Source organism: Scyliorhinus torazame, chromosome 11, assembly GCF_047496885.1.
Source record: "Scyliorhinus torazame isolate Kashiwa2021f chromosome 11, sScyTor2.1, whole genome shotgun sequence".
In the NCBI taxonomy this organism is placed as follows: domain Eukaryota; kingdom Metazoa; phylum Chordata; class Chondrichthyes; order Carcharhiniformes; family Scyliorhinidae; genus Scyliorhinus; species Scyliorhinus torazame.
In genome coordinates this window covers 74,121,332-74,140,593 of record NC_092717.1, presented here as the reverse complement: position 1 = coordinate 74,140,593, position 19,262 = coordinate 74,121,332, and the positions used below count along the sequence as shown (strand labels likewise).

The window sequence follows — 19,262 nt, the reverse complement described above, 5'->3', positions numbered from 1 at the left end:
TAATGTAAGCCTACTTGTGACAATAATAAAAGATTATTGTCCAATTTGGTGTTCATTGAACTAATGTTCCATAATATAAATGAGATAAACTGGCCACCATTTAAACTCACTTATAATTAGATTCTATATGCAACTGACTTTTTCTTGCACTGTCAACCTGCTGTTTTAGTGTAGCTCTTGATTGCAAAGAAACGTGGGATTTTGTTCACCTGTTATTTAATTTGTTATGTAATTTACATTGTTTGTTTTATGATACAAGATTATGGGTAGTTTCCCATCCTTTAAACCAGAGGTAAGTTAAGGCCCATGCCTGCATATGGAGACCGGGCAGAGAGTACTGCGTAGACTCTAGCTGTAGTGGAATGCTGCACAAATCATTTGGGAGTAGGAGGAATATATTCCGGCATCTATCTGGAAAAATGACACTGCAATTTCATTATTGGTTTGTAGCCTGAAAGTCACCATAGTCCCAGAAGACCATAGGCTGCTCTCCCCTTTGAGAGAGACAGAGCTGACTGGCAGTGATTTAACCTGAGGGTCACCACACCTCCTGCCTTCATGGATAACCTCAGCCAGTACAGGAATTGAACCCGAGCTGTTTGTGTTGCTCTGCGTCATGAACCAGCCAACTGAGCTATCCGACCCCGAATGTAGTCTGTACATCTCTTAATTGATTTATCGATTAACCTTTCACGCCTCCTTTTCATGATTGATTGTCCCAGCAATCACAGAGATTAGAATAGTGAAGTCTGAGAGAATTGATGTAATCGTGTAACATATACACTGTATACACAAAACTCTTGATAATACACATATTGATGAATAATAGCTAAATCAGCATATGCCCAATAAAAGAAATGTAAACTAAATATGTTGACTTCAAAATGAATTGAGAGGGCAACTAAAATTGAATTAAATAGGAGAAACTATTTAAAGCAAAAGTGATCAGAGAAATTAGAGAGCAGCGTAAGAATATGCTTACACATATTAAAAGAAAGGGCTACTAGACTGCCAAAAAGATATGATTTTACTAAGCATCCTTTGCTGTTATCTATCATAACCATAATATTGAAGGAGAAAGTCAGAATTCTACAGGATACAAACCAATGGTGAATTATAGGTGAAGAGAAAATAATGACTAATGAAGTAGTCATTTGAACCGGTGGTTGAAATTATGGCCAGCGAATCAATGGTTGGATCTATCTGCTCCACCTCCGCACCCCCTTCCCCCAAGATATGGGGAAATGTTAGTGAATTCACAGCCTCCCTAGGAAATTTCCCTCTTTTATGTCAGGAAAAGCCCATTTTTTAGAATCTTGCTCCGTAAGCCGTCTTCAGTCCCGAAACCTCAAAAGCTGGGGTACTAACTGATGGCACTGTAGCCATCTGGGATGGCCACTTACAACTAGGTACAGAGAAACTCGCAAAGCCTAGCGGATAAAATGGACAAGCCAAGACTCAGGCAAGCTCAGAGCCTGAAATGTATATTTGCAAGCAAGAAGTCCAGACGGTATCAAAACTCCGACCAATTAGCATTTTAATGGGGTCGATTAGCATTTGATGGCCCATCTTCACCAAGAGAAAGGACTGGTACTCGAGCGACCGGTACAGTCCCAGACATTTCGGCACCACTCCCTGTTCAGGGGAAGCGTAAACAACGGGGTCAGTGACCACTTGGGACACGCCCAGCCATCAAGATCCCCGCCCACGTATTGGTTAGGAATCGAACGGAGTGATCAGGGATCACTCAATTAGTGGGGCCCAAACTGAAGGACCGTCCAAAAGAGCTCGAAAACCCCTAAGTATAAGAAGAAGAGTTTGCCACATGTTCGTCCTCTCTTGGACCTGGTACCCCGGTCACGGCCATCTCCAATTGCAGCAACACCAGAAGCAAGTACAAGTTCAACGCTCGCTACCAGACGGATGAGCCTAGCTGAGCAGCAGTTACCCCTTCGAACCAGATAGATCCAGAATCGAACAGCAGCCACTGTTTCTCTGACCTAAGCTGGGTGCCCGAAGTTAAGTACAGGTTGTCTTAGTCGATAGGTGTAGTTATCTAGTAGTGTTTATGTTGCATGACTAATTGTGAGAAAATAAAGTACCCTTGACCTTGAACTAACTAACTGGTGTTTGACTCTTTGATCGATAGCCGGTTGAACCTTGTGGGGGTATCATTTGATACCTGGCGACTCTTAAGCATCAGAATATAGATAACACAGAAAGAAGGGCAAACTCACTGATTGCCATAATTGGAACTGAGCCACAGAAAGGAAAGAGTAAAAGAAGAAAACGCAACAGTTATTGGCGACATCTGACGGGACTCGACCCAGAAGTGACCGTGTCACTCCGAGAGAACCCACAAAAGTGTTTGAATTAGAATCCAAATTTGGCAAAGTTAAAGAAACCACAAACGAAACCAGTATCGATCAAACCTCCAGAATTTGGAAGTGTGTAAAAGGGATATAAGGTAAACGCAATAGATTTTGTTGCGTGAAACTTTTGGGGGTTGCGGAAACCGGAAAATAGCTTCAGCCGTACCCGTGTTTGCACCACCGCTTTATTCCCCCTTGTTCCAAATTTCCGGTAGAAAAGAAGTAATTGTAGGGATGGCCATGGAGGCAATGGAATGCCTTATGCATCCACAAGAGCCCGTGGTCGCAGCGACCAATAGATCAGAACAGTGTCCCGTATGGGAAGAAGAGCTTAGGGGATCCTAAAGGGGAAAGGATGGCCCCTATGGTCGGAATTTTGCGCAAATGAGGAAACAGCTTCTGGCAGCATAGGACAGACTTGGTAGGACAGACTTGGTGGGACAGCCTGACCGAGAGCCATAAGAAAAGTTTAAGCAAGGTTCGTAAGCCGATGGCAATCGTGTCCTGTCTGGCACAATTGCGAGGCACAGAGGAGGTCGTGAGGATGCTCCGTAAGCAGCTTGAGGAGAAGGGGAGAGGTAGAGAGGGAGATATTAGTGAAAGCGAGAGATTAAATGTGCAGCTCCGGGAGCAGTTAGCGGCGTAGGACAAGGAGATGGATGATGTCAAGAGGGCACATCAATCCTGTCTCGCCCACCTTTGCAGCTTCCAAATTCAGTATGACAAGGCCTACCAGGACACACAACGTGCTGTAATGGTAAGAGAAGAAACGGAGAGCCAGGTACAACAGTTAAGGAAACAGTGCGATGATCTAAAGGCAGCCCTCCGAGCACTCCACAGTTCCACCATGGAACAGAGGCAGAGTTTGGTGAATCATGCCAAGTGCAGGCAGCAAATTGCAAAGTTGCAATCCCTGCTATCTGTTCAAAATGGGTTTAGAGACACCTTTGGCCACAGCTAGATCAGGAAGACGGCCCCGATTGGCAGGAACTCCGTGAAACGGCCCAACGGTACGTAAGTGAGACTGAGAATCAAAATCGAGCCCCTCAGGCCCCGAATGGAAGACCTACCCGATTTTGTGTATACAACCCCATTAACCATCAGCCAGTTAAGAGATGCCCGCGAGAAGATAGAGACTTTCCACCCCACATCAGACCCACACCACTTTTTCGAACTAGTAAAGCAACAGACCCTCATGTACGGTTTAGACGAGCAGGAAGAGGTAAAGCTCATAGTGATGAACCTAGACCCGTCAGTTAGTTCAGCCCTTCCCGACCCACAAAACGTAGGAGGAGGTAGCCTCCAAGAAATGAAAACAGCCATTTTAGGCGCCATTGGCTATAATAGAGGAGATCCGGTAGAAGGACTCAACCGGTGCCGACAGAAAAAGGGAGAGCATCCAACAGCGTTCGCTGGACGCCTTTGGATCCATTTTACTGCGGTATTTGGTGAGTTAGCCCGCACCCAGTTATCGGTAGACAATACAGCCAAATGGACCCGTACCCTAGTATCCCATGCCACAGAGGCAGGACAGAAGGCATGTGCCAGTTACGACCCCTCAGACCATGCACACAATGTAGTTTGGGTTCTGAAACGCTTATCAAGAGCTTGGGAACAGTCCGTACAGAGAAAGACAGAGCAGGAAAGCGTAGACGCCACAATGAATCCAGTAAGGGCACACCAAGACCCCACATGGGTCAATGAAGGCAGAGGTACAGCGCAGCACCCCAAGACACAGGAATGTTATAATTGTGGACAGAAAAGACATTCCGCACGAGAATGTCAAGCCCCCCCAAAGCAGTAAAGGAATCAGCACCCAAACGCACCCCCCCCCCCCCCCCCCAGAAACAATGCCAGACCCATCCACCCAGTTAAGAGATGCCCGCAGTGTTAGTGCCCGACCAGATAATTTGGCCATGAACGGCACCAATTGACGGTGTTCGGGCTCCCAAACTTGGGTCTGCGATAAGTCCGGATGGCCGGTAGTTGCAGGCACAGTCCGGGGGCACCCCATAGAGTTCCTTTGGGACACAGGAGGGTCCCGAACCACATTAAACTCCTCCATCATGTACTAGAAAGAGATATGGCCCACTACGGACACCATTACCCTTAGTGGGTTTAAGGTCACCTCCAGCAGGGACACATCACAGCCCCTGTGGACGTACAGATAGGCAATATTCAAACAAAACATTCGGTCGTTTTAGTAGATTTACCCCAGGCAGCAGAACACATCCGAGGCATAGATTTCATGAGTACACACAACCTTTCATTCGACCCAGTCAACCGATGTATATGGAAAATGGCTAGAGCAGCGTGAGCCCCCGCCACGCTCACAGTTGGAGATTATGCCCACAGAATCAGCTCAGTAGGAGGGTACTGGTTTGATCCACAAACCATTACCACAGACAAAGCGGTTGGAGAGGTCTTGAAAAGACATAAAGCAGTGTTTGCCCAGCACAAGAACGACTGCGGCAAAATCCCAGGAGTAGTAAACATTGCAGGTCCCGATCCTAAACCCCAGTAACAGTACGGCTTCCCCCAGCAAGCCAAGGGAGAGATAGCCAAGGTAATCCAAAGTTTATTGAATCAAGGAGTGATTCGACCCATAGCATCGACGAACAATGCCCCGATTTGGCCAGTAAGAAAACCTGATGGTTCATGACGACTGACCATCGACTACAGAGAGTCGAACAAAGTGACTGCCCTAGCAGCCCCCACCATTGCCACGAGTCCCAAGACCATGTTGGGACAGGGACTCCAGTCAAAAATTTTTAAGGTACTGGACATCAGCAATGGCTTTTGGTCCATACCACTGGACAAAGCATGCCAGTCTAAATTTACGTTCACTTACCAGGGACAGCAGTGCATGTGGACGTGCCTTCCACAAGGCTTCCACAACTCCCCCTCCATCTTTCACAGACAATTGGCAAACGGCTTATCTAACTTTTCCTGCCCTGAATGCCTTGTTCAGTATGTGGACGACTTGCTCCTACAGACTGACACCAAGGAAGAGCACATTTAGTTTCTTTCAGAATTATTAGAACTACTCACAACAATTGGATGCAAAATTAACCCCAAGAAAGCCCAAATCCTCCAGGAAAAAGTCACATATTTCGATACGGTCATCATGCATGGGAAGCGAGAAATTGAACACAAATGCATAGATTCCATTGTCAAATTGCCCTTGCCCCAAAACGTTACAGCACTCCGGTCATTTTTAGGACTGGTTGGATATTGTAGAAACCACATAGACGGATTCGCCACAAAAGCAGCCCCACTTTCCGAGCTCCTAAAGAAACAGGCCCCATGGAAATGGCTTCCACAGCACACGGATGCCGTGGATGCGTTGAAACGCGCCCTAAGCACAGCCCCCGCTTTGCAAGCCCCAGATCCACACTCCCCATACGCGATAGAGGTAGCGACCACTGCCCGAACCCTTTCGCCGTACTCCTGCAGGAAAGGCACGATCGTCTAGGACCCGTAGCCTACGCCTCACGAGTTTTAGATCCAGTGGAACAGGGATTTTCAGCCTGCGAACTAACTAACTGGTGTTTGGCTCTTTGATCGATAGCCGGTTGAACCTTGTGGTGGTATCATTTGATACCTGGCGACTCTAAGCATCAGAATATAGATAACATAAGGGCAAACCCACTGATCGCCATAATTGGAACAGAGCCACAGAAAGGACAGAGTAAAAGAGTAAAAGAAGAAAATGCAACAGCAGTGGCTCTTGCCACTGAATCAGAGAAGATTGTTAATATTTGTTTTTATCCATGGTTGTATCTGTTCCAAAATATTTAAAATTATTTTTGAAACAATCTTTTTATTATTCTATCCAACTCACATGCTCGCTTTCTTTTTGTCCTTTTCACAATGATGCCAGAAATGTCAGTTACTCAAAGACAAGAAGGCAGAGATGCAGTGCTATTGGTACTTCAACCAGCTGGCATCTCTGAGTCAACCTGGACTGCTGATCTTGACTGACTGGTCAACTACAGGAGGAATCATAACTAGGGCTGTTCCTGACTCATATACACTTGTTAGCAGGGGATACAAGTAAGTCAGAAATGGGCATTCTGGCTGATTTGCACATTCGGGAAGGATCCAGGGAGAGGACAGTTACCTTAGCTGAGATTTTAAAAAATTTACATCAGTGGCATATTATGCATTTTATAAAGCATCAAGAGAGCAAATGGCAGAAGCACAAACAAATAAGCATCCATAGGAAACAGAATCTGAAAAATAGGAATATACACTCATTACAGTGAACGCTGGGATGTGTTCCGATGTTGTTGTCTGACTTGTTCCATCTGCACAAGCTAGGTCTGTACAAGTTGGGATGCCATCTGTGTGTGGTTGTATGCAATACAAATCTACAAACAGTGCCATTATGATAAGCTGCATTGACCTTGAGCACCATGTTCCCAACTCATTTAGACAAACATTGGCAAACACAGTAAACCTTACAATAGTATACCTAGGCACAGTCAGACGTCACAGAACTTCATAGATTACTGCCAAGCAAACATTGGCATGGAACAGCATCACAGAGTTAATGATTTCAATCAGAACTGGGAACTTGGGCAACATTTTCCCATCTGGGACATGTCACATGGAGAGGTGGGAACATGGTATGTTTCCAGCTGTGAAGGCTGGCGGGAAACACACCATAACCTTCCTCTCCGACCTCATTAATTATGCACCCAGGAGTTTAACGCTGTGTTCCATGGCAGGGTGAACATGATGGTGGTAGTCCTGCCATCATATCTAGGTGCCATAGTGAATAGGTGACCAACGTCGCTGGCCCACCGTTGAAGAATGAAGATGGAAATCCTGAAGAAAGAAGATGGATCTCCAGAAACACACTAGGCAGACAGATGGACCTCCTTAATAAGACTGAAGCTGGAAGATCTACCTGATCGATGCTCCCCTGATCTGCTTCAGTGGTATTCTCGGGTCCAGAGTTGCTGGTGGGTTCCATCCTGAACTCCAGCTGTGATCCTTTTTTACTTGATGATTGACTTTCACAGTCAGAGAGAGTTTTTACTTATTTCCTCTTTGTATGGATGCTGCTTCTGATCCTGTGGTGCAGGAAAGAGGGATTCAATTTCATGGGGCACGGGCATCAGTATTGGGACAGGAGGGATCTGTACCATTGGGACAGTCCACCTGAACCAATCTGGGACCAGTATTCTCGAGGAAAGAATAAATAGTAGTCGCAAGGACTTTAAGTTAGCAAATGAGGGGGAGGGGAGACCTCAGGAGAATACAATATAGTTCCAAAAACAAGGAGCAGGGCAGAGAGTAAATAAATAGTCAGGAATCTAACTTCAGGAACTGCAGCTAATGGTAAAACTACAAGAAGTACACTGGTTAAACCAAAAGTGAAAAATGATAAGTAAATAAAGCATCAAGGCTGAGGGACAAGTTAGGGAGAATAGCCCAACTAAGTGTTCTGTACACTAATGCATGGAGTGTAAGGAATAAAATAGATCAATTGCAGGCACAAATGCAAATTGAAGATTATGATGTAGTTACTTTACAGAGGCATAGCTGCAGGATGGTCGGGACTGGGAACAAAATATACCTGGTTATAAAGTTTACAGGAGGACTGAGAAGTAACCTTACTGATTAGAAATACTTAGGGCAGCATGGTGGCACAGTGGTTAGCACTGCTGCCTCATGGCGCCGAAGTCCCAGGTTCGATCCCGGATCTGGGTCACTGTCCGTGTGGAGTTTGCACATTCTCCCCGTGTTCGCGTGGGTTTCACTCCCACAACCCAAAGATGTGCAGGGTAGGTGGATTGGCCACGCTAAATTTCCCCTTAATTGGAAAAAATTAATTGGGTTCTCTAAATTTAAAAGAAAATAAATATTATCACTTCAATGGTGAGGGAGAATATAATGAGGGAAAGCATCCAGTGGAGACCTTGGGCGAAATTCTCCGTAATCGGCGCGATGTCCGCCGACCGGCGCCAAAAACGGCGCAAATCAGTCCGGCATCGCGCCGCCCCAAAGGTGCGGAATCCTCCGCATCTTGAGCGGCTGAGCCCTAACCTTGAGGGGCTAGGCCCGCGCCGGACTAAATTTCCGCCCCGCCAGCTGGCGGGAAAGGCCTTTGGTGCCCTGCCAGCTGGCACGGAAATGACATTGCCGGGTGGCGCATGCGCGGGAGCGTTAGTGGCCGCTCACGGCATCCCGTGGATGCCATGGCGAAGGCGGAAGGAAAAGAGTGCCCCCACGGCACAGGCCCGCCCGCGGATCGGTGGGCCCCGATCGCGGGCCAGGCCACCGTGGGGGCACCCCCCAGGGCCAGATAGCCCCGCGCCCCCCCAGGACCCCAGAGCCTGCCCGCGCCGCCTTGGCCCGCTGGTAAGAGAGGTGGTTTAATCCACGCCGGCGGGACATGCATTCTAGCAGTGGGACTTCGGCCCATCCGGCCGGAGAATCGCCGGGGGTGGGGTGGGGGGGGGGGGGGGGGCGCCAACCGGGCCCGCCAACCGGTCCCGCCCCCGTCGAATCACCGGTGCCGGAGAATTCGGCAACCGGCGGGGGCGGGATTCACGCCAGCCCCCGGCGATTCTCCGACCCGGCGGGGGGTCGGAGAATCTCGCCCCTGAGGTGCTAGATTGTATAATGGCAGAACTTAGGCACGTATGTAGCAAAGGCAGAGAAATATTAATGGGGGGTTTCAACTTTCGCATAGATTGGGAGAGGCAGAAAGGTGACTTTCTGGAATGTGTCCAGGATAGTTTCCTGCAGTAATATGTTCTAGCTGCAACAAGGGAACAGGCAATATTAGTTTTAGTTATGAGTAATGAGCCCAATTTAATTAGTAGCCTAACTGTGTGAATATTGGTTTAGCACAGTGGGCTAAACAGCTGGCTTGTAATGCAGAACAGGGCAGCAGCGCGGGTTCAATTCCCGTACCAGCCTCCCTGAACAGGCACCGGAATGTGGCGACTAGGGGCTTTTCACAATAAGCAATTATATTATTATTATTATTATTTATCAATTAGTGATCACAATATGACTGAATTCGGTGTAATGTTTGAAAGTGAAAAGCAGGTTTCAGTTACTAGAATTTTAGACTTTGATAAGGCTGACTTTAATGAGTCAGAGACTGTCCACGGTAAACTGGGAAGATTTGTCAATGTGTCAAACCACTGAAGATGAGTGGACAATATTTAGAGAAACATTTAACGAGATACAGAGCAAGTATATACCCCTGAGAGGGAAATTCTCCACTTCACAGAAAAAAAAGCCATGGACAACTAAAGAGGTTTGGGACAGCATAAAACTAAAAAAAAGGGCTTACAAAAATGCAACACATTGCACACATCCAGATGATTGGGAGAGGTACAAAGACCAGCATTGGGTCACAAAGCAGTTTATAAGAGCTACCAAAAGGGATCATGAAAGGAAACTTGCAAGGAACATCAAAATCAATAAGAAGAAATGTTAAAGTTTATATAAAGGGAAAGCGGGTGGTGAAGAGCAATGTAGGCCCACTAAAAGCTGAAAATGGAAATATTGTCAGTGATAATGGAGAAATGGCAAACATGTTGAACAATTACTTTGCCTCGGACTGGTTGGCCTAACATCTGGGATGGGGAAATTGCAGGAGTCTATAATCCGGGATGGGGTAACTGAACACCTGGAAAAATCTTGGTCGATCCGGGAGAGCCAGCATGGATTAGTGAAGGGAAGATCATGCCTGACAAATCTCATTGAATTTTTTAAAGAGGTGACTAAGGTGGTGTCTATGGATGTTGTTTATATGGGTCTTCCAGAAGGCATTTGATGAAGTCCCACAAAAGAGACTGTTAACTAATGTGGACATTGTTCGGAAATTGGTGGAGTGGCAGGCGACAAAGAATGAGGATTGGGTAATTACCTTAATTGGCGAGAAGTGACTAGTGGTATACACAGGGATTGGTGTTGGGGCCTCAATTATTCACTCTATTCATTAATGATGATGATAAAGGATGATGGCATAGAAAGTCATATATCCAAATTTGCTGATGATACAAAGTTAAGCGGCATTGTGGACAGCCTAGCTGATAGCATAAACTTGCAAGGAGATATTGACAGACCAGATGAATGAGCAAATGTGTGGCAGGTGGAATTTAATGTTAGCAAGTGTGAGGTTATCCATTTTGGATGAAAAAAGGATCGAGCAGAGCACTTTCTAAATGGAAAGAGGTTAAGTAAAGTGGATGTCCAAAGAGACTTGTGGTTCAGGTGCATAGATCCTTAAAATGCCAGGAACAAGTGCAAAAAATAATCAAAAAGGCTAATGGAATGCCAGCCTTTATATCTAGAGGATTGGAGTATAAAGACGCATTTCTACTGGAAGGAGATCTAGAACTAGAAGGGCCACATTTGAGATAATTAGTTGTTTTTTTAAATGAAGATAAATGCAGTTGATTGATACATTTGTTCCTGATCTTCAACTACTGTACCTTTTTATCTGTGTATATGGGAGAAAACCATTTTGTATAGTGGCAAAGTGAATCATACTGTGATGGTGCTTAACTCTTTCCCCAGGTGAGGCATGTAACCACCAGGGTTTTTGGAGATCTTGCTGACCCCTCATTTTTGTAACAACATTTATTTAGAAGCATCACCATTTTTGTATCTCACTACCTGTTTTTTGTCTCAATCTTATCATTGTTTCTGTTCATTTCTATCTTTCATCCGGATCTCCACAGTTCTCTTTTCTCCTTAGTTGAATACAGACAGTTTTTGCCCTTTAAATATTGAGTCAAATCTGGCATGTCTAACTAGTCAGGAAAAGATGTAATTTTGTGACCACACTTGGACCATGAGTTTTCCTGTTTCCTATAGCTCAGCTAAATAAAACATCCTCTTCCTTCTGTGGAAGATGCTTTTGTTTCTATGTTGACTTGGCAAACCTTGTGACTTAAGCACTTTGTGGAACCTAAACCCTGATGTCAGTGGCAAACCTAAGATAAATCTTAGTCAACAAATAACTTTTATAACATCTTATGGTTTCTGTGATAACACCATTTAATTTATCAACTTCAAAGAGTGGTATTTTGGTTCATCTGAAGGATTTGTTGATGGATTGCTATAGCTACAGGAATGTGATGAATTGAAATTTTTACCGTAAAATAAATAATCGTGCTATCTTTATTTCAGTTGCCAAATGGTGTATCATATCACACTGCCACACACCAGGATAGACAGGGGAAGCTGCAAGAACACCTTCGCCAGTTGTCTGTGCTTTTCAGGAAGTTGCGACTTGTCTATGATAAATGTAATGAAAATTGTGCTGGCTTAGATCCTGTCCCAATGGAGGTAAGAAACATCTGGAATTGGTTTGTATTGTATTTAAAGGGCAACTGACCGAGGCACAATATTTAAGAGTTTGACACATCCTGGGTAACTCAAGGATTTGAAGAGAGGTACATAAGTATGTCAAAAATGTATCAATGGGAGGGAAGTAACTGCTCATGTTTTCTATCCTTGTCCACATGTCCTGTAATTGTATCTGTAGAAACCAATCTAATTTCAATGTCAATAGTTTATTCATAAGCCTCTGTCTTTTCCATTGAGCCATGTGTTGTGAAGAATTCCAGCTTGTAATTTTGCACAAAGGATGCATTCCTATGCTGCTTACTTCTGCGCAGTAGCCCACTCAATGTTATCCTGAAATTTAAATATTGAGTGAGACTCAAACTTAAAGTTTTTGACCAGTTACTTCAAAGTCAATGATGGTGGATGCTGGCGCAGATTTTTCAGATGTTAACCACAGTCCCCGAAAGTGAGGAGAGGCCCTAAACATTTGGACCGTTTTGATTCCAAAGCAATGATTCGGCTTTGCTAATCTACCAGACTTCATTGAGTTGAATAAAGCTATTAAATTAAGATTATCTGGAAAAGAATATTTATTTAAAAACATTCTCCCGTGTGTCTTTTCAAGCTTGTATAAAGAATACAAAATTAACTAGCTTGTTTAAAAGCTGACTTGGCAGTAGGAAACAGAAATGATAGCGGAGGAGCTCTGCAGGACCGTAGACGGTAGAGTTTTCTAAGAATCTATTCTTCTAAGAATCTAAGAATCATTCTGTCCATTAATAAATTGGAAGAAGCTACATCCCCAAATGATTCGGTCAATTGCACCAAACATTGTTGCCAAGTAACAAGTATAATGACGATATCCAAAAACATGAACACATTTTATAAAACTGTTTGTGTGTCCACTTTATACTTGGACTTCATTTGAAGTAAGGTTTTATCAATATATTCCGAGAGTTATGTTTAGGATGATGTGGTACAGTACACTGGTGTATTATTGTACAATGCTAATGGTAATCAAACCAAGATATGACAAGTACATTTGCCAACAATATAAAGTACATTAGAGTGAATGTATACTCTTCTGAGTATGCAAATTAACAAGGCAAATGAATTGGCGTGGGGGGGGGGGGGGGGGGGCGGTAGTAGAGTGAGAGTGTATAGGCAGCCAGGAGACTCAATGAGGCATTTGTGAACATCCTTGGAACTAGCCTGGAGTGAAATGAGCAGAAGCCTCGGAGGAGACAGCTGCTAAATGGTGAATGTGTCGGGAAGAAATAATTACAAAGTGGAATGGAATGAGGATGACGAGGTGTATGATGAAGCGCTAATCCACACTGTATTGTGTTTGTATAAATATAATTGTAGACTCCTCAATCTCCAATGACTTTGCACATGGAGTCTTAAGACTAAGGGCAGGTGAAGCAGGTTTAGAAAGTGAGGGGTAACTAGGCCCGAATGCATTGAGGTAATTCATAGAAACATAGAACTTAGGAGCAGCATTAGGTCTTTCGGCCCTTCGAGGCTGCGCCGCTATTCAATATGAGCATGGCTGAGACTCTAGCACTACGCCATACTCCCGCACTCTCCCCATACCCCTTGAAACCTTTCGAGGTCCCAAGTTTGATTCCCGCTTGGGTCACTGTGTGGAGTCTGCACATTCTCCCCGTGTCTGCGTGGGTTTCCTCCGGGTGCTCTGGTTTCCTCCCACAAGTCCCAAAAGACGTGCTTGTTAGGTGAATTGGACATTCTGAATTCTCCCTCTGTGTACCCGAAGAGGTGCCGGAATGTAGAGACTAGGAGCTTTTCACAGTAACTTCTTGCAGTTAATGTAAGCCTACTTGTGACAATAATATTATTATATCTATTTCCTTCTTAAATATTTGAATGAATTGGCCTGCATGACCTTCTAAGGTAGAGCATTCCACAGGTTCACCGTCCTCTGAATGAAAAAGCTTCTCGTCTCAGTCCCAAATGGCCTATTCCATACTGTGACACTGTGATCCCCTTGTTCTAGACCCCTCACCCCAACCCCCCCCCCCCCACACACACACACACACACACACACACAGTCAGAGGAAACATCATCCCTGCATCCAGTCTGTCCAGCCATTCGTTTGAACTCCAGTGAATACAGGCCTAGTCGACACAATCTCTCATACGAAAATCCTGCCATCCAAGGAATCAGTTTGGTGAACCTTTGCTGCATTCTCACTATGGCAGGTATATCCGTTCTTATGTAAAGAGACCAAAGCTGCACACAATATTCCAGGTGTGGTCTCACCAAGGCCCTGACAGTTACAGCAAGATATCCCTGCTGTGTTTGGTGTACAAGGGCACCCAGTTTCCATTGCACATTAACATTTCCAAATCTGTACCATTAAATAGTACTCTGCCATTCTATTTCTCTGACCGAAGTGAATAACTTCACACTTATCCACATTATACTGCTTCTGCCATATGTTTTCTCACTCACTCAACTTCTCTAAATTGTCTTGAAGCCTCTTTACTTCCTCCTCACCACTCTTATTCCCACTAAATTTCATGTTATCAGTGAACTTGGAAACATTACATTTGATTCCCTCATCCAAATCATTGATGTCTATTGTGAATAGCTGGGGCCCAAGCACTGATCCCTATGGGATCCTACTAGCCACCGCTGCCACTCTGAAAAATACACATTTATTCCTACACTTTGTTTGCGATCTACTCACCAATTTACATGTCAATACATTGCCCTCAATCCCATGTGCTTTAATTTTACACACTAACCTCTGACATGGGACTTTATCAAAAGCTTATAAAAATTGAAATACACCACATTCACTGGTTCACTCATCCATTCTACTAGTTACATCCTCAAAACACTCCAGTACATTTGTCAAACAATTACCCTTTCACAAATCCATGTTGACTTTGTGTAATCCTGTTGATATTTTCTAAGTGTCCTGTTATCACATCCTTTATAATGGACTCTAACATTTCCCTACTACTAATATTAAGCTAACCAATAATTCCCTGTTTTCGCTCTCCCTCCTTTTTTAAATAGTGAGGTTACATTTGCCACCTTCTTGGACACTTCCAGAATCTACAGAATCTTGGAAGATGAAAACCAACGTGTCCACTATTTCCATTTAGTACCCTGGGATGTAGATTAACAGACCCTGGGGATTTATCGGCTTTCAATCCAATTAATTTCTCCCGCACTATTTTGTTAATAATACTAATTTCCTTCAGTTCCTCCCCACTAGACCCTTGCTTCCCTCGCATTTAGAAACATAGAAAATCAAGGAGTAGGCCACTCATTGTGATCATGGCTGAACCTCTAGCTCAACAACATGCTGCCCCCCCCCCTCCCCACCGCACCTTTTGATTCATTTAATGACATGAAATCCTACTATTTCTTTCTTAAGTACATTCAATGACGACCACCACAGCCTTGCGTGGAGTAGAATTCCAGAGGTTCACCACCCCCTGAGTGAAGAGATTCTTCTCATCTGAGTCCCAAATGGCCTACCACATATCCTGAGACCATGATTGCTTGGTTGTGACCCCTACCCCACCCCCCGTCCCACACACACACACACACACACACACACACACACACACACTGAACAGCCAGGGAAAACATGATACCTGCTTTCAGTCTGTCCAGCCCTATCAGAATTTCAGAAAAGGAGATCTCTCGTTTTCCTAAACTCCAGTGAATACAGACCTAGTCGACACAAACGCTCCTCATGTGATAATCCTGCCATCCCAGGAATCAGTCTGATGAACCTTTGCTCTATATCCTCTATGGCAAGTATTTCCTTTCTTAGGTAGAGAGACTAAAACTGCACACAATACTCCAGGTGTGGTCTCACCAAGGGCCTACACAGCTGCCGTAAGGCATCCTTGCTCTTTTACCCAAATCATTTTGCAATGTCCACATATTTGTCTTCCTAACTGTTTGCTGCACCTGCATGCTTGCTTTCAATGACTGGTGTACAAGGATACCCAGGTCTTTTTGTACATCAACATTTACCAGCCTGTCACCATTTAAATAATACTCTGCCATTCTCTTTTTCTTACTGAAGTGGGTAACTTCATACTTATCCACGTTATACTGCATCTGCCATGTATTTGCCCACTCACATTGTTTACATTGCCTTGAAGCGTCTTTACTTCCTCCTTACCACTCACAATTCACCCTAGTTTTGAGCTGTCAGCATGTTGACATGCTGGAAATATTACATTTGATTCCCTCATCCAAATCGTTGATACATATATTGTGAATAACTGGGGTCCAAGCACTGATCCTGTGGTATGCCAATAATCAACCTCTTGCACTCTGACAAGATACCTTTATTCCTATTCTGTTTCCTGTCTGCTAACTGGTTCTCAATCCATGCCAGTATATTAGCCCCCTTCTCAAGCGCTTCAATTTTGTACACTAACTTTTTATGTGGGACTTCAGAAAATCTTTCTGAAAATCCAAATATACCACATCCACTTGTTCTCCCTTATCTATTCTAGTAATTACGTCCTCAAAAAACTCCGTAAGTTTGTCAAACATGATTTCCTTTTCATAAATCCATGTTGAATTTGTCTAATTCCTTTGATATTTTCTAAGTGTCCTGTTATCACACTGTTTATAATAGACTCTGACATTTTCCCTACTACTGACATTAGACTAACCGGTCTGCAAGTCCCTATCTTGTCCCCTCCTTTTTTGTTGTATATATTTAAAGTACCCAATTCCTTTTTTTCCCAATTAAGGGGCAATTTTAGCATGACCAATCCGCATACCTGCACATCTTTGGGTTGTGGGGGTGAGACCCACGCAGACACAGGAAGAATGTGCAAACTCCACACGGACAGTGACCCAGGGCAGGGATCGAACCACTGTGCCACTTATACCGCCCTACCCTATCCTTTTATTAAATAGTGGGTTTACATTTGCCACCCTCCAATCTGCTGGGACTGTTGGAAGATGACAAGTAATGCATTCACTGTTTCCATGGGCATTTCCCTTAGTATCCTGGGGTGTAGACTATCAGGCCCTGTGGATTTAATAGCTTTCAGGTCCCATTAATTTATTCCGCACTTTTTTTTTAGTAATACTAATTTTCTTCAATTCCTCTTTCTAACTAGACCCCTGCTTCCCTCTTTTGCTGAGTTCTAAACTGCTCAAAATCCTTGCTACATTTTCTGGCAACTTTATATGACTCCATTTTGGATCTAATATTCTCCTTAATTTATTTTGTTAGCCATGGGGGGGTGGGGGGGGTGGGGGTGGGGGGGGGTGGGGGTGGGTGGGGGGGGTGGGGTGGGGGGGGGTGGGGTGGGGTGGGTGGGGGGGGGTGGGTGGTGGGGGGGGGGGTGGGTGGTGGGGGGGGGGGGGTGGTGGGGGGGGGGTGGGTGGGGGGGGGGGGTGGGGGTGGGTGGGTGGTGGGGGGGGGGGTGGGGGGGGTGGGTGGGGGGGGTGGGTGGGTGGGGGGGGTGGGTGGGTGGGGGGGGGGGTGTCCCTCTCTCCTTTGCCTCATTGAAGGTTCTTAGCAGGAGCGGGCTCAGTAGCTCCAAGAACTCCTCATAAAATTCGACAGGGAAGCCGTCCGGACCGGGGGCCTTGCCCGACTGCATGCTAGCCAGCCCCCTGACTACCTGCTCCAACTCAATTGGGGCCCCCAATCCCTCCACCCGCTCCACTTCCATCTCGGGAACCTCAACCGGTCCATAAACTGCCTCATTCCTTCCCCCTCCCAGGGGGTTCCGACTCTTATAACTTCCCGTAGAACTCCTGAAGACTTCATTGACCCTCTCTGGGCTCAGCACCATGTTGCCCTCCTTATCCCGCACTCCCCCAATCTCTCTAGCCGCCTCCCTCTTGCGCAGTTGGTGTGCCAGCATCCTACTCGCCTTCTCCCCATACTCGCAGACTGCCCCTTTCACTTTCCTTAACTGCGCCTCCGCCTTCCCCATGGTCAGCAAATCGAACTCCGCCTGAAGTTTCAAGTGCTCGTTCAGCAGCCCCCTGGGGCCTCCGCGTATCTCCTGTCTATCCGGAGTATCTCTCCCACCAGCCTCTCCCTCTCCGTCCTCTCCTTCTCTCTGTGGGACCTGATGGAGATTAACTCTCCCCTAACGATCGCTTTTCAAAGCCTCCCACTGCCACCGTTACCTCCCCTGTGTCATTCGCTCCCACATAGGTTCTCAATGCTCCTCCCTATCCGCCCACACACCTCCTCAACCGCCAGCAGCCCCACATTCAGTCTCCAGAGAGGGCGCTGACCCCGCTCCGCCCCCCAGCTGCAGGTCCACCCAGTGCGGGGCATGGTCCGAGACCGCAATGGCCGAGTATTCAACCCCCTCCACCCTCGGGATCAGCGCCCTACTCAACACAAAGAAGTCTATCCACGAATAGACTTTATGGACGTGGGAGAAAAAGGAGAACTCCTTCGCCCCTTGGCCGTGCAAACCTCACGGGTCCAACCCCCCCACCTGGCCCATGAACTCCCACAGGTCCCTGGCCGCCGCCGGCCTCTTTCCCGACTTGGACTTGGAACGGTCCAAAATCGGGTCCAAGACGTATTAAAGTCCCCTCCATAATCAGGTTAGTTGACTCCAAGTCCGGGATCCTACCCGCCTCATTAAGTCCGCATCGTCCCAGTTTGGGGCATACACATTCACTAGCACCACCCGGGCCCCCCTGCAGCTTGCCACTCACCATTATGTACCTGCCCCCCCTTGTCCGCCACGATACTCCCACGCCTCAAATGCCACTCGTTTACTAACCAAAAATTGCCACCCCTCTGGTCTTTGAGTCTAACCCTGAGGGAAACACCCGTCCCACCCATCCCACCCATCCTTTCCTTAGCCTCGTCTGGTCCGCTGAGCTTTAAGTGCGTCTCTTGCAACATGGCCACGTCCGCCTTCAACCCCTTTAAATGCGAGAACACGAGGGACCTCTTGACCGGCCCATTCAGACCCCTCACGTTCCACGTGATCAGCTGGTCGGGAGGTTGGCCACCTCCCCATCCTGCCGACTAACCATCTCCCCTTTTCGCCCAGCCACGTGACCCCGCCTACCGATTCCAGCCCTCCCCTCGGCAGCCCCCCAGCCCGACTCTCCATCCATTCCCCTCACCTGGCTCCCCTTCAGTCAGCACATGAGCACCCCACCCCCCCCCCCCTCTTTCCCCCCCCCCCCCCCCCCCCCCACCCCCCCCCCCCCCCCCCCCCCCCTGCAAGCATCCGCTTAGCTCTGATTCCCCCCCCCCCACTATACTCCCGTGAGTCAGCTCAAACAAAAAAAAAAAAAAACCACCTACCAAACTGGAGCAGACAAGCAAATAATCTTATGCTTTACCCGCCATCTTACCCCCGATCCACCCCCACCCGCACATTTCACCCCCATACAACTGTCCCTCAGTTCAGGTCCAGCTTCTCGTGCCTGATGAACGACCATGCTCAACCGGCGTATCAAAGTAATGGTGCCTGTCCTGGTACGTTACCCAGAGTCTCGCCGGATGAAGGAGCCCAAACTTCACCCCTTTGCTGTGGAGGACTGCCTTAGCCCAGTTGAAC

The 19,262-nt window shown here is 46.4% G+C and overlaps 1 protein-coding gene across 3 annotated transcripts in view; it reads left to right on the top strand.

Moving 5' to 3' along the window:
- The window catches only part of LOC140385345 (mediator of RNA polymerase II transcription subunit 30-like), a 64,051-nt gene that overhangs the window by 19,048 nt on the left and 25,741 nt on the right, over window positions 1–19,262 (top strand). For all 3 annotated transcript variants that reach the window (XM_072467412.1, XM_072467411.1, XM_072467410.1), the window contains exon 3: window positions 11,538–11,696. In XM_072467412.1, the coding sequence (XP_072323513.1) occupies window positions 11,538–11,696 (159 nt within the window). The remainder of the gene's footprint in view (window positions 1–11,537; window positions 11,697–19,262) is intronic.